Source organism: Copidosoma floridanum, unplaced genomic scaffold, assembly GCF_036245765.1.
Source record: "Copidosoma floridanum isolate Cflo_tuat_1 unplaced genomic scaffold, Cflo_Japanese_pri ptg000006l, whole genome shotgun sequence".
Classification (NCBI taxonomy): Eukaryota; Metazoa; Arthropoda; class Insecta; order Hymenoptera; family Encyrtidae; genus Copidosoma; species Copidosoma floridanum.
In genome coordinates, this window is record NW_028321883.1 from 16,062,705 (window position 1) to 16,079,593 (window position 16,889).

The 16,889-nt window shown below is 38.6% G+C and overlaps 1 protein-coding gene across 1 annotated transcript; it reads right to left on the reverse strand.

The window, feature by feature from the left end:
- Positions 1 to 8,259: 8,259 nt before the first annotated feature.
- LOC106644242 (adenosine receptor A1) lies at positions 8,260 to 16,486 on the reverse strand. The gene is made up of 4 exons (XM_014359659.2): positions 16,207 to 16,486; positions 12,377 to 12,599; positions 8,733 to 9,108; positions 8,260 to 8,625 (listed from the first exon to the last, which is right to left on the reverse strand). The coding sequence occupies exons 1-4, from the start codon at positions 16,484 to 16,486 to the stop codon at positions 8,323 to 8,325; spliced, it is 1,182 nt and encodes a 393-aa protein (XP_014215145.1). The 3' UTR covers positions 8,260 to 8,322.
- Between the last annotated feature and the right edge of the window lie 403 nt (positions 16,487 to 16,889).

Sequence of the window (16,889 nt, forward strand, 5' to 3'; positions counted from 1 at the left end):
TTATTCATATACAAGATTTTTATTTTTATTTTGAAATGTACATCGACTATTTTTGATAATATGGAGGCCTGCTCGTAAAATAAAATCAGGTAAAAAAACTATTCTATTTTAACAATAAATTGATAATAGCACCACATAATGTGAATTTCTGTATTTTTTTCTTCTCTTAATTTTTGGTATTCATGATATATTCTTCGTCTAAGAAATTTTAATTAATTGAATAAAAACAACAACTAAATAACGAGAGTAGATTTTAGCATTAGTTTTTCTTATATCTTTGGTCACACTTAATAGTCTTATTCATGTTACATTAACTATAGCTTTTATTAAAGATACTTCACACGTACTATAATTTTTTAAGTTATTTTCTCATTAGTTTACCAATAACGATTTTATCAGTGTCACTGTGTTCTCAATGCACATATTAAATTTATTTTTACTGCTTAGTTCAGCAGGTAGGCGCTTCTTATTATTTTTTTGCTCTCGTATAATTTGAAAACTTTTTCAATACACAGTACACGCAATAACGCAAATTATTTATTGGCTTACGATCTATGAATTAATTAAATCGTTTAGTTTATATCGCAGTGACCACAAATCAAAACAAATTATACGTTTATGCTGGACATTACGTTGGAGAGAAAAGATTGACGAAAACACTTTACTGAGTTTAATTATTAAATTATTTCTTATGCGTAATATACCGACATCGAAGTTAATTTTTTTTTTTTCTTTTTTTTTTTTTTTTTTTTTTCATGGAGCACTTTACGGAGATTAATCGATTCACGACAATAAGTTTTATTTTTTTCTCAGTTAATATACGTTCGATCTGTTCTTTATATGCTAAATGTGCGTCAATAAAACTATTTACACGTCAAGTAGTTGGTGCAACATTGCTTTTGCTTCATTTGGAGCTTGTCAAGTTTATATTTGACAATCAAGCTTGTCATAAACTATTTGAAAGCCTCCTTTTTGTCATGAGATATATTTTTTTGCACGTACATTTACTTCAACTCCTTTTGAAAAACGTTATTGAATTATTGTTAGTTTGTGGTCCTCGAAGTTTAGGGGTTATCAGTGCAACGTAAACAAACATAACGAACAATAGACTTTGACCCTATAAAAACTCGCGTGCATTGTTTTCAGTTCTGATTTTGATTCACATTTCTTTCACCGATGACATTTTACGTTATCTGGATAATTTATGTTTCAGTTTATAACTTTACAGCTTATGCCAAGAATATACCGTTGTTTTGTCAACTTCGTGCAAAGCTGTACAGTCAGATTCAAACGCGCGACTTACTAGGTATATGATGTTTGAGCTGTGGCAACTTTCACTTTTTTTAACAATTTTTAAACATCCATCATACATATATATTATTCTAATATCTATGGTAAACTATTAACTACAACGCTATTTGTCGATTATTTAATATTTGAAATGTATGCTAGCAATTTTTGAAAAAATTGAACCAAGTTTTTTTTTATTTAATGAAAATTAAAACAGAAAAAAATGCATCAAATATTAAACATCGTACTCATGATTTTCTACGTCTAAATTAGCATCAACATCTACTTTCTAGTATGTATATTTTAAATCAATAACAGATCGATCATTTTCAAGATTACGTTCAATAATAGCAGTGGTTCAATTAGATATATATCCAAAATATCGATCTATCATCGACTTCTACAGTAGTCGCTAAATCACAGAATTGAATGAAGGAAAGACATCAATATTGGCTTTCTTTAATATTTAAAAAAATTTGAACACGTTGACTTCTACATTGGATGATTTTTATACCAAGACGTGCATAATAAATATACAATTTATGTCATTTTTTTTTTCATGCAAAGTATAGAGGCATCATAAAAAAAATTTTTTAAGCATGGCCTTAGCAATTATAATATAAATTTTTAAAATATTTTAGGGGACAGTCTCATACCTTTCTCTTGATGAGGTAATAAATCATCTATAAACGAATCAACTTAAAAATTTTGTTTACAAAAATCATCATTAATTTTTTTATTTTACAAATACATTCGATCGAAAAAATTTTTTTCAATCTTGAAAAAGTACACGCAACTTTATGGCATTTCTATCTCGACAGTTCGGTAGAGTACGTAACTCCTTCAAGTTTTCATCCAAAATAAAGGAAAATTTTCCTTATAATGTTAAAAGACGATTTACAAAACAGTTGTATAGGGTTTGCTTAAAATATTTGTAAATGCAGTCATCTTTGCCGAAAATAAACGATTTATAAAACTGTTGTTAGCGCAATTGTTTCTTAAAAAACGTCCTTTCAACTGTCCCCTTTAAACACGCAGTTTGAACATGATGAAACTTTATTATCACAATGAATCAACGCTTTGTTGTAGCTTACGCTTCACATGTTCATATATTATGTACAGTGATGTATAACGATTACATGTAAACAATGTGCGACAGCTTTCAGTTAGGTAATTCGTCAAAAAAAGCACGAATTGTATGTAATACACGAATACGTACATTCATACGAAGATATATTGGAATGACAGCGATGTGGAATTCAACATTCATAGGTGACAAAGTTAAACTTTTTCTTCATTATGTTTTACGAATCTAGCGTAGTACTGGTCCCTTTTTATGCAAGCTTATTTGGATAACACGTAATTTACTTCCTTTCAAAATTATTTTTTTGAATTCAGTCTCAAACTCGCATTACAGTTTAATTAACGCCAGCCACCACATTTCCGGAGCAACTTTTTTTTGTTAATAATATTTATTTACTCACACATATAAGTCATTAGTTTATAAAAGCTTGACGTCACAAGAAAAAATATATATAAATATTCATTTTTCACGTACAACGCAATCTCACAACAAATAATATACACCACGAGCGTATACAATACATGTTGGATAAAAATTTGATTTTCCATGTAAATAGACAACAAATTCTTTGAGTTTAACAAGCAATGCAGTATAGAGTATAGGCAGAGTTATCTTGGCTGAAAAACGAATACAATTTTTGTTGCACTTTTACTTCATTCTCGGACTCGTTTTGATTTTCTCATTAAAAAAATCACCATCTAATACATAATTATAATAACTATTATTCGGAGTGATCACAGTTTGACAAAAGGCTTTTAAGTACAGTAACGCTTTTTTACTTTTAGTATTTTCTTCCACGTTGTTATTATTGTTATTTTTTTTTTTTCTATTTTAGTTCTTGTATAATACAGATGCACGACCCAATTATAAATATCTTTGAAAAACCAGTTTTAATGTTTGCATTTTTATACTTTAGTTTTGTTTTAACACAAAAACAATGTAGTAACAGTAGTGTTCAATATATTTATCTTAATATATTAGTGTATAATATGTACATCTAGAAGAATTATTTACACCTGAGCCGTATTTATGCGATTATAAAAACATGATAATCTCGATATTTCATCCGCACATAACATGCACAGTGCCCTCGGCAATAGATGCATGTGTATAACCGAGTGCTCGTTAAAAATTATCATCTTACGGCATATTTACGCATGTTTTTTTTTTAATTTTTTTTTTTTTCTAATTAATTTAAATAGTTGATTTTTTTTATACGAAGTTAATATCAAACGTCAGTCAGCTTCTTATGCTTTTTTTAGGAAACTGGAGTTGAAAGAAAAAAATTTGTAATCTAGTACACAAGATATGTTATTGACAAAATAGAAAGACACGAATTTTTTGTTTGTTGTTTGTGCTTGAGTTGCGCTTAAGAGCAATAGACACATACATACATTCACGCAGTAATGCAAAGTTCAATGGAATCGATAGTTAAATATTTGAAGCTTTTGTAATATTTATAATAATGAAATAAACTATATTTTGATCAACTCTTCGCCCGAGTGAGTATACCAGCAACCCACAAAAAATCAAACTTTGATGTACAAAAATATCACGAAAGGTAAGTATATATATTAAAAAAAAAAACGTCTTTTATTAATGTATTTTAAACAACTTGTACCAAAAAATTATTTCTTCATCTTGTCAAAGGTATTTGACATCATATTTATCAAACAGAAGTGCGCAATGACGTGCACTCGTAACTTTTTTCATCAGTAAAATCTTTCAGTCATATACGACAATAAAAATTACAGTATTGTGGACAAAGCTTTTTTTTATACTTTCATAAATTGCAGCGACATTTAGACAGCCTTAATACTAGAAACTTTTTGTTTTCCCCGAGTGAGTAATGGTTATAATTTTATTTTTTAAGAAGAAAAAGGAAAGTTAAAAAAATACATATAATCCACGTACATGTACAATCTTATCCACGTAACCATATTCACGCGTTTTACAAATACATTTCAATTTTATGAGTATTTACCCCTTAAATTATCAAAGCATAGACGAATGAAAAATATAAAACAACGAATGTCTCGTTGGTGTTCTTCATATTTGGGAAAAAAAAAAAATTAACCCAAAGCTACACCTCAAGTTCATCGTCTCATATACAACATCTACTATAATGTCGCTTACGTGTATTTAATAATAAGCCATGTGCACAAAGTAGTTTCCGCACATACCGATTGCGTAATTGTGAGAGTAGCTATGGTCTGGCATTCTGCTGCTTTGGTACTTATTCGTCGATTTGAATGACGGAATCGCAATTTATACAGAGAGGAAGGGCGAGAGAGAGAGGTGGGGAGGGGAAGCGTTAAATAACTGCCATTACCGTTCGACCGCACACTGGACGGAACTGTACCGCAACTTTTGCATGATTTTGATCTCATTACCTTTAATCTCCAATTCCTCTTTCGTACCCCAAAATGGTCAAACTCCCCGTCCGTGTATATATATGTACATGTCTGTGCTTGGCCATTATTGATGATCAGTTTGGTTTAAATTGAAGTATAAAAATATATAAATGTGCATGTATACTAATGGAGATGGGCCATTGCTTTTATTGGGCAGTTGGATTGGCATGATGGATTTTCATCACGACTAAAAGTGTGAATTCAAAAAGGTACAACAATACAATCCGTGACTCGAGACAGAGAAAAAAAAAAAAAAAAAAAAGAGAGCACAAAATATCTTTTTAATTTCTAATGTGTATACGATGGTGGTGTTAATGTGCCCGACAAGCTTAAAACGGTCGGATTCGAGAGTGTAGGGTAAGAACAATAAGTCTGAGAGTGTCAAAAGAGAGTGAGAAAGCAAGAAAACGGGGGGAGAGAGAAAAAAAAAGTTCGTGCCATTTAATCGACGTCACAACTGGCCGCAGCAATGCGTGCCGCGCTACTCCCGACGATTACATGTTGTACTCTCCTTGGGTCTTACTCACTTCCGTCCTTTTTTTGCGCCCCACGTACATATACGGCGGCGGCAACTCAAAGTAAAACTATGAAAAATCTCGGTTTTGTCAAGAGGCTCGTGCTATTTCTTCTCCATTTTTTCCTAAGCACAGCGTCGCTCTTTGACTTACGCGTCGGCGAATTTTTTTTTTTTTTTTTTTTTTTTTTTTTTTTTTTGTACTTTGATGTATACGCGCGCGGTTCCAGCCTTGGATACCCCTTACCGTATTGCACTTTATTCTTTGTTTCCTTTCTTTTAATACGGAGATTAAACAAAATTTTACCGTAAGAGATCACTTTTTTGTTGAGCATCGTTGGTGGCTCTTTGCTGCGAGGATACAACTAAAAGTAATGAAAACTAATTACGGGTAAATTCCTTGAATGCAATATACCCGTGGTATTAAATTAAACCCTGTTAAATCGCTTTTTTGCGTTGCAGAAAACAATTTTTTATGCATTTTTAACTCTCACAATCTCATTATTTTAACTTTTGCTGAAAATAATGACGCCAGGGCTGATAAAAAAAAAAAAAAAAAAAATAATAATAATAATTACAGTAAAGGTGCAGACTGTAGGGGTTGAATTTCTCACGAGATCGGCCGATACGCTTGCAAATAGCACAAGGGAAAAAATCGCGCCAGCCCCGATGTAACGAGGGGGGTTGGTGGGGGTGAAATTCCCGTTAAATGAATTGGACGACGAGTATACATATATATCCCTTTTTGCACCGAGGCGACGTTAAGTTTTAACAAGAGAAGTCTCTTGAGCGCCGGGTGTTAACTTTTAACAAGGAAAACTCTCGCCCTCTTTGTCCCATCCGCGTGCTAGAATTACTTTGGATTATGCGGCAGAGTACTCGACTCACTTTACTCGAAATTGAAAAGCCACGGTATCGCTCTAATCGACTCTCCTCCGTCTCCTCTCGTCGCGCCGTAAAACTTGTACAATTTTTTCGTTTTCTCTCTTCCTCCATCGATTTCATCGGAGGATACTCTCGACTATGTCTATTTTTCGAAAATGATACAACGATGGGCCATTTTTGTTTTTCTTACTTCTATTTAAAAAATAGCAATGATTTTTTTTAACTGCTACGACACCCACTGTTAGTGAGCATTTACATACGTTCTTTGAAAAGGAACTGAGGAGTCATGAAAAAAAAAAAAAAAAAAACCACAACTGAATGTCGGACAAACGACAAGGTGTGTTCGTTCGATGTGGCGCAGTCGGTGAAAAAAAGAGTTCACGTGCTTGACGTAGCGTACAGTTGACTGACCGAGCTATATATACGCAATACCAAAGTGAAAATGAAAATCAAGCCCATCGGGTGGCTCCAACGAAGTTCAAACGAAGGACCAAACGAGTCGATTGTATAACGATCAAGTTGAAAACTTGATTTCACCGCTCACCAGCGTAATTGGACGAACGTACATATATGTATACAAATGCGAACTTTCGCGCTGTAATCACGTGTGAGATCACACAGCTGAAACTTTGATAATTAGAGCAACTGAGAAGAGTCTCGCACGCATTGGCATTTACTTGGGGTACGAGTGAAGTCGAGATTGCCGGTCGGGACCCCCAAGTTAACGAGCCGCCTCGTCCCCGTTATCCACCGTCGCGACAGAAGAATGTTCGGATCAAAAGGACCCGCAAGCTCGAGCTTTCGAGCGGTTTCGCTCGCGGGTAGTGGCAGTTAAAAAATACTTGAGAGCCTCACACTTGTAGAAGCAAGGTACTTTCGATTCAAAGACAACTAGTTCGAGCGGCTCGTAAATAACATGCTCGCGGTCGCAAAGTCATCGGTCAAGTGCCATCAGGGAGGGTAAGCTTTTTTTTTTCCCTCTCGAGCTTCCGTCCTGTATTTTCGTATACGCAGCAGTTGGAAAAGTTTGGAAAAAAAAGGAGTAAGTAGTTTGGAAGGGAGACTCGAGTGTCCCCTCGAGGAACGGCTGACAGTTGATGGGTGCACCCGGAACTATTGGAGTCGGTGGTTTTTTTTTTTTTTTTTTTTTCATGCGTGTCACGGAAATGTGATATTTTGCACATCGATCGGAGTTTGCAGTCGAGTCGTACGCGAAACATACAATATGTAAAAATCCATACAAAACGGATATTGCTCGGTCAATTTGTGTACGCGTGTATACAACATTCACTAGAGAGTTTTCATGAAGAAACAACAACGAGCAACATTTTATCATTTTGTATTCATACTAGCGAAAAAAATTACCACGCAAAATGTTTAAATAATCTTGTAAAAAAAAGAAAAAATCATAGTTAACACACACCGCAGGACTTGTACGCTTTTTTCTTGCTTATATCAAAAAGTATCAATATAGGTACGTACATGTATTATAATATTTGTGTACACGAGGTACCCACGCAATTAGTTTGAATAAAATGTCACGCGCAAATAAATCCTTCCTGCTTTTATCCTTGCCTCTCTTTTTTCTGCAAATGTATCGGAATCACTATATATAAAAAATCGTGACAATCGGGTCCCGGCTCGTTACACACGCGCTGCACCATACACATTACAATACACCGACGGAAAGCAATAACGGCACACAGACTCGGAAGTCATATAGTTTTTTTTCCTTCCTCCTTCGCTTCAAAAGACTATAGCTACTCATTAGGGGCTGCAGCGCCCCCCCCCGTAAGTCTGTTGAATAATAACATATATACGCACCATAGGAATCTCTCAGAGCACATATACAATATATACGTGTAAATTTAGAAGTCAATGGACGACACACGATTGCGTATGTAAGAAGGATATAAGCACGTTAATAATAATAATAATATAAAATTCAAATGAACAAAGTATACTCATCATAAAACACGGAGAAACAATTGACGGACCAGTCGGCATGATTAGACGTACATGTACATGTAAATGTAAATGTAAATGTAAAAGAGGTGGTAAGTGATATAATAACGGCAGAAATGATCAGTAGGTGTGGTTCACTCGCGGTGCCTGAGGTGGCCGTACTGGTAACCCTAGAGCTCGTAGACGTCCCGACCGTTGGGCCGCGCGACGGCGGGCCGGCACGAGGCCGGGCTCGCGTACGAGTGTATTATGTGGACGCGTAGGCGCACGTCGCCGGACGACCTGCCGTCACCGCCGCGCTGCCGGCCCCGGGAAAAGCTCACCGTCGTCTTGCAGCAGCAATAGTCGAACAGCTTGACGTAGGCGCTGCGAAAGTGCCGATCTGCCACGCAGTACAGCAAATTGTTGAAACAGGACTTGGACAGGGCGAACCACGCCAGGTAGATGACGATCTTTGGACTGACCGGCTTCACCTGCGCCCGGCATTTGGAGAAAGAAAATACGATTGTTGCGTGCAGTTGATGACAACAAAGGGGAAAAAAAAAAAAAAAAAAAAAAAAGATAAGCCCATGAAACTCACCACGCTGATGCAAAAGGTGACGCCCAAGGGTAGCCAGAATATGCTGAAGAAGAAGAAGCTGTACATGTTGGCCTTGGTGAGCTCGTAGTCCCAGTTGAAGGTGACGGGCGGCTTGTAGGAGCCGCGCATGGCCCCGCGTACGCGCAGTACGAGCCGGGCGTAGACAAGAACGGTGAGGAACATGGGGACGCCGACAATGACGCAGGCGCTTATGATGCCGCTCGTGTTGATGGTCATGCGAAACGGCTTCAGCCGGTCTATGTTGCACAAGTTCGGCCCGAGATCCAAGTACGTTTGCAGGCCCACCGACAATGTCGCTATCAGCCACACGCTCAGCACAGAGGCCGTCACCCTCTTCGTCGTCAATTTTATGTATCTGCACCGCACAAACAACCGTTACAGAGTTACAGCTCATGTGTTTTATATACTCATTTTACTATATTATATCACATACATCTTACCCCTAACATACGCGCCCGCGCTTTCGAAGGGTTATTGGTATATGTAACTATATGCACACCCCTAATAACAATAACCATCACGCGTAAGCTTCGAAACGCAATCAAAAGCCACTCAAGAACTCCCCCTCCCCCTACGCATATATATTGAAACTCGATGATCATGTGTAGTATAAATGTACGTATACAGGAAACATATATACCATTATATATATGGCGCCTAATAGCTCTCTCTTGCCGTTTACCAGGAGGAGGCTAATCGCACCGAAGCCCGGATTATTAATCAATGGCCCCCTCCCATGCATGCAAGCGTATTGTAGCGCCAACACACACCGGGACTGAGAGAGCGAAACTTCGAACTAGGAAAATCCGCGAGGGGCGATAAAGGACGGGCCCTCCCATTCTATACCCTGAGATATATACGTAAGTTAAGCGTAATGTAATAACCGGAGGGGGGGGGGGTCAATCACTCTCGGCCTAATTGGTTGGAAAGCGTGTGTACCCCCCGTCCGAGGATTCACCGCGCGCTTACGTAGCCATAAAGTCGAGCACCCGAGAGAAGTTGGAGCTATATGTGCGGGGTATAGCCGACAAAGTTACACCCGGGTAAACCTATATGGCAAGCAAGTTGGCGGAACGCGTATCGCGCGGAGTCGATGATTTGCGAACACCGTACCCATACACCTACATCAAGCTGCACTTTCGTAAGGAATCCAGATTATATCCGAGGGAGAGCTGATGCGCTTTTATTACCCCGCCGCGGTATACAATCGTTGCCGTAGGGGCATGGGGGATCAAATGGCTCGAGCTATATGTATACATAATGAGCGCGCGGTGGCTCGGTCGGCTAGGTCGTGGATTGGCACGCGGGAGACCGTGGTTCAATTCCCGGCCAGTGCGACTTTTATGGGCAAAGTACCTCTGTGTCTTTCACATGTGCTTTTTCACCACGCAATGCTCCTCGAGGAGGGTTTAGGCGACCTTCTCGCAGCAAATTTGCCTAATTCCCCCTACCCCCCTCCCAGTGATGGGGAGGCCTCCCATCCCTTTCCTTGTCCCTTTCCCAAGTGCTAAGTGCCCATAGTAGTGCCCTTATTAAAAAGGAGCCGGACGTAGAGCACTATAATATAAAAAAAAAAAAAAAAAAAAATGTATACATACATCGGTAATAGGGCATCAGAGAGAGAGAGACAGCTGGATGGGATTTTTGAGGGTGCAGAGTCGCGGAAAATGGGATTTGCTTCGTCTCCGCGTACATCGAGCGCCAGAAGCGTATAGAGCTCTCCCCCCCCCCACCCCTTTCCAAGTATCCGACTCGCGAGGCTCTTTGTGAAATGAAACCCATATACCTACACACCCCTAGCTCTCTCTCTCTTGGTCCGCATGCGTGATTAGCCGGCGATGTTAGACGAACGGGGTGTATCTTTCTCGATTATCGGTTCGCCGAGAGGGCGAATGGAGCCACTTGACTCTCGCGCAAGCTCGCCTGGATGTAAGTTATATACTTAGAGGGTTCGAGTGGTCGAGCACCACGTATACGTACACTTGCTTGGGGCTATTCAATTAAGTAGTTTTGGAAAAGTTGTTGCTGCGTGGCTGTATATTAATGATGTACACGATTATTCATCCGAACGATATACCTTTGATTTTGCAATATGTCAGTGTCATACACGTGAAAAAAAAAAAAGAAGAATTTACGGAATGTAACATTTCAATGTGATAAACAAAGGCAAATGCACGGTCCACGGAGTACGGATTGGGGACAAAATCCACGTCCATTCCAGGGTATTATTTTTGCGTGGGGAGTAACAAAAAATTATCGAGCCACGTGCGCACCCCTTTCTTCCGTGCGTTGTACATTGCTTGTTTTTTGTCAGCTCGGGGGAAAAAAATAAAAACAAACACCAGTACACATGGTTAAATTTTGTAACGCGTGCGACGAACGATGAAAAAAAAAAAAAAAATAAAATAAACATCACGCTGTAAGCGCAAACAGCTTAATTTACACTTCTCGATTCTATACCGATAAAATAATCCACACAGCCGTAGTGTTTGCGTATTTTAGTATTTATTATAAAGCGCGTGCGTCGGCGAGAATCGCGCTGCGTGCGTTTAAAAAAATCCAAGCGTTTCGCGGGATAGGAGCAATTCACGAGAGCCAAAGTTTGTCGGCGGGGGCTTGCGCTTAGTCTCAGAAAGCTGCTTGCCACGGCGGTATTGTACTGCCCTGGACGTCAGCTATTGTTACTACACACACGTGAAATAGTGGAGAGTCCGCGAGGATGTGTGGGTGGTATTGTGGGGAAATTGGACGGGCTCCAAGGATAATGGACGAAATTTTCCAGGAAACTGAGGTTGCCTAAGCGGACCGAAAAAGGGGGTCTCGCCGTCCCGAAACTTATACACCAAGATCAGCGGTTCCGGTCTCAATGGCCCCCTCGGATAAGGAGCTACTTCTTCAACGTTATATTGTGCAAATAAATGTTTGATGGTTTCATATTTTTACTTTGCCTTTTTTTTTTTTTTTTAACAATGTTGTTTTCATACATCATTTATACAATATAGGCAATGATTAATCCACGGAAACATCGTTGAAGCAACAAAGTGTACACACCCTCTGCATAATTTTATGCGAAAACATTGAAAGAGATGGATGCTCATGCATACGAAACGCGAGTGGGGTTGGGGGGGCGGGGGTGAAGAAAAATAAACACGAAATTTAAATTAATCCATCGCGAGCGAGTTTTATAAAACGCATGGGTCGTACCTACATTAACGAAATGAATAAAAGATGATTGACCCTCGCGATGATCTATTACGCTGGTGGATATTATATCCCTGATGGTAATCTCAGTGTTATTGTGAAAAAAAAAAAAAAAAAAAAAAAATAAATAAATAGAATAAACTAGCCAAGCATAGTTATGGTAGAAGATTCACATCAAGTGCGTGCATTACGTACAACGGCGTCGTACCAATGTACGTTCACTGATCACCGATATGGAAATGGTAAAAAAAACAAAAAAAAAAAAAAAAAACTTGCATTGTAACACCCAACGCCGTACAAGTGTATACCGGTGTATGTATATAGGTACGCACCAGCGTACAATATGAAGTGACAATAACAATGGAAATGACAATGACAACAAGTATACACAATAGGTTATACAAATATATACATATACGCACCTCTCGACGGGCCAGCAGAGCCGCATGTAGTTTTCCACGGATATGGCGACGAAGGTGATGACGGTGACGAGGAAACAGAGCGCCTCGAGAGTCCACTCGAAGACGCATATCCCGCGCGGGTACTCGTCGTGCATACCCGCTAGAATTAGAATGGCCGAGGCTGGAATCACCATACCCGAGATCAGGAGATCGGCCAGTGCTACGTTCACCAAGTAGGCGTTGCCTGCAAAGAACAATTTTTTTTTTTTTTTTCTTCCACTCATGTACATAACAACATATATATAACTTGCACCTTTGTGCATGGTTGCACTTTGTCTTTTACAAATATTATTACTACATGATTGTATCGAGCTAACATCAAAACTCTACCAGGAGAGCGTTGACGAAGCTTGACAATGGGCGCATTGCATACCTGAGTTACAAGTGCTACATGGCACCTGCATGGGCTTCCATGGGCCATTATTGGAATTGTATTATTCGGTACCAAAGGGTATTGGAATAAAAAGAATAAAAAGAAAAAAAATGTATTCAATTACTGTAGCCATTCGACAAAGTACTGCACATTGACTTGAAAGATAAATTTTTCTCGTTTCGTTTCATCCGCCCGTTATACGGAAATTAAAAAAAAAAAAAAAAAAAAAAAAAAGGATTCCGTGTAAGCTCTGGTGAATTGAATTCGGTATGATATGTGCTCTGGAGTTGGTGCCTCGAGTGATTACCGTTCGAGAATCGATGAAATCCGATTGCAAAAGTGTACGTATATACCTGTACCTCGACTGTAGGACAAAAAAAAAAAAAAAAAACACGCCGAGGGTAGAGGTTTCGTTTCCGCATTTTATGCAGATATTTGAAATGTCATTTCATCTCGGAATATCAACGGAAAATGATTTAAAAGTAAGTCCATACAAGGCAATTTCAAAAGCACTTGGTCTCTCTGTATGAGAACTATTTTTTATGTAGCAGGTGGTTTGAGATGTAATTTTTCTTTCAAATATTCAATTGAAATGAATTGCCATGTTTTTTACTTCAAAGTACAAAATGCCTCTGGTGTTCTCTTACAAAAGCATACTACCGTATCAATAAAGTTGGGCTTTATGAACAATCACGGGCTTTTATCGAAACATTCTGAATTTACCTATAGGTACATATTAAAGTTAATGTAAAAATTGTCATTTAATAATGCGAGTAATTGAATTACCAAGGCAACTCGTACCAATTGTCATTTAATAAATTTAAATAACTCTTGTACTGCTAACTAACAAAAAAACAGTATTGATGTTTTATCTACTACTTATTACACATAAATTTATTGAATAGCTCTAGAAAAACTTTGAAGGAAAAATCTGTCTAAAAGAGTGTTCGGATCCTTTTTGTTCTTAGCATCACAAGGTAACTCTACTTGAAATAAAAAGTGATCTCGAAATTAACGATTTTTCACGTACGCGGGACTATATACATTATACTGCCACTACTTACCGCGTTCCCTCTATCCCTCACGCGACGGCACCTATAAGCGCTTAGATGGCCGCCAAGTGCAGGAAGCCGTACGATATCTGTTTGTTTAACCGATTACTGTAACACCGGAATAATCCACAAAATTTGTGTTATTGAGAAATATGAAAGTAAAGTTTGACGTCGAGCCACGGGGCGGAAACAAAAAAACCACGAGCCGTATGATGCGGGGGTAATTATGATTCTGTCGTCTGAGAAGTTGCACAAAAACTTCCATCACGGGTGGAGGGTACAAAGAGCAATGTGCAACTGGCGTAATTGCCCTGTACGAGTTACGAGGCAAGTTGATGAAGTGGAAAGTATTTTTTTGACGGAAAGGAGAAAGGGGACGCAGGTGTAAGAGAAACTAAGAAGACGGGGAACGTAAAAGTGGGTTTCCGGCTACCTCTTTCTGCTTCTAGTTCTACAAAATGTATAGGGTATACTTATATACGGAGTTTCCAGGGAGAAGAGGACAACAGAGCCGTGCTACCCTGTAGTCCCTCGGGGGGTGGAAAGGGAGTTGTTACGAGACTCAGCGCTTCCTCTTGTAACGTCGTTACAGGCACTTGCCCTCATCTCACCGCTACATACCCTATACCTTCTTTGGCCCCTTTTACGTGTGTATCTCAAGTAAAGGCCCGAAGGCTTTTTTTTTTTTTTTTTTTTTTTTTTTCGTAACTCAATGATTTAAGAGTGCTCCGACGACGACGTGTTTTTGCCTTTTATCTTCTGCCCCGTGAAAGGTAGGGATGATGAATATACGTTGTAATATCAAGGACGTTTCATTAGCGACACGGGAGCCGAAAGCCCATGTATACACATCGTATACCTACAATATATTACGTGAAAAGTGTGATGCTTTTAAGCTCTTATCTGCAGATACATGTATACGGGATATTAGGTGCGATTGTAGACTTTTTACATTGTTCTCCATCAGCCACTAAAGTAATTTTTGGTCCTTATTCATCTTTTTACGTGATCCATGATGGATACAGTTACTTTGAAGCTATACTGACGTTAAAAAAAGTAGAGTGAGTGTATGATACCAAGCTCTTTTTTTTTGTCTTTTATGAGATTAAAATGTTATCTACTGGAATTGCATTCATCAAGTCAAGGGTTATTCTTTCCACTTATGTGTCAAGTAGTTGATGACAAAAGTTAGAAGCGACATATTAGTGTTGAAAACGAGTAATTTTCGAAAATGATTTTTATAAAGCAACAACAGAAAATACCCAACGTGTACTTTTCTTTTTACACTCAAATTATTTATTCATGTGTATGGTCCTTACATTAATTTAAATTCTTAAAAAAAAAAAAAAAATTCGTTCTTCTCCACCCATCAAACAAATAATTTATAAATGCGTCAGAGCCAATTAGTAACGTAACGTATTTACCATCAGTTAAAATCTTTCCATCTATACTCCAAAGTGTTTGTTGCTCGTGATTTCAATTTGCAAGTCTTTCATGATTATTCAGACGGGAATGAACAATTTTTACTCACTCGGCTGGTTTTACGTATTATATACATTTCAATGCGTGCCAAAACAAATAGTACCTCGGAAATTCATATTAATATTTACGAAAATTCTTCAAACGGCATAAATTATATCTACGCAGCAGACCAAAAGAAATTAAGAGAGAAAAAACAAAAACGTCCGGTGCACAACGTTTTTACCTTTGAATTATTTATACGCTTGGCCCAAAAAAAAAGCTTGAACGTGTATTTTTTTACTTTAGTAATGCCTTGTTATTTACCTGTGCACACGCACACGTACACACATAAAGCAATGCAAACCGAGTAAATTAATTCATTTTTATTCTCAACGCGCAACACGAAAACGCGAGGATGAAAGCTCATTAAAACTGCACTTCTTTTATAACTTCACGGTGCAAAAAAAAAGAAAACAAAAAAAAAAAAAAAATCGTAAATCCGGTAAAACTCATCACAATAATCCTACACGATTATTAAAAAAATTCACTACTCCGCATCCCTCTGGGGAGATCGGTAAAATATTTTGGACACGTAAGCGCAAGCAAGTATACTCTCTAAATAGTGATGAGTGTACAACTTTTTCAAACTGTTGCACATACACTGTAAAATAGCGTAAGTAACAGTGAGCTATGGAATGACCTTCGTTTCGATGAAAATCGCTAATTTGATGAAGTATGAATAAATAATAATAAAATCAAAATTTACATCGATAGGGTTGTAATAAGCGAGCCCAATTTTTCCCTATTTTGCGCGTAGAAATGTTGTTCACTCGCGCAAGTAGTGAAATGTTCACTATGGTATTAAAAATTCACAGAGATACGTAATAAGTAAGTGGAGTCCTCACCCCGTTTCTTGAGGTGGTCCTCCACCATGATGGCGGATATCATGAAGACGTTGCCGACGCTGCCGACGACCGCGAGGGAGGCGAGCATCAGCAGCCTGGCGACCCTCGACCAATCCGAGGACAGGGTGACCGGGGACACGTTGAGGCTCCCGTCGGCCATGGCCGTGGCTTCGTCCGTGGGATCTAGAATCCCGGCCAAACCGGTCACCCCGAAGCTTACCATCGCCGAAGTCGCGGTAGTCGTCGCCGACGTCATCGTCATTGTCGTCGTGGAGTTCATTTCTCTCTCTGCACCTGGAAATAATCGGAAAACAACATCACATATAATTATATACATTACACGCTTGACGCTCGTGTAATTGCCTATCGTTTCCCTATGCACGCGATATATGGGATATAATGTTATACGTACGCGCAATTGTTTGTTCTATCTTGCAAGTACATTGTACACGGGTATACCTGATGTTGTACGGATAAATACTTATCATAAAGTGGGGATTGCCGTAATGTTTGCTCGCTCGGATTGGGAACAACAACCGTATAGGTATACAATGTACGACGCTGCGTGCAGGACTCGCGTACGATGTTAGTCTCGATGCAATTCGTGCCGCGACTTTGACGCTCGGGACTGTAGGTAGGTACATACACTTACACCTATGTATACCTCGATGTATACCTTCGTG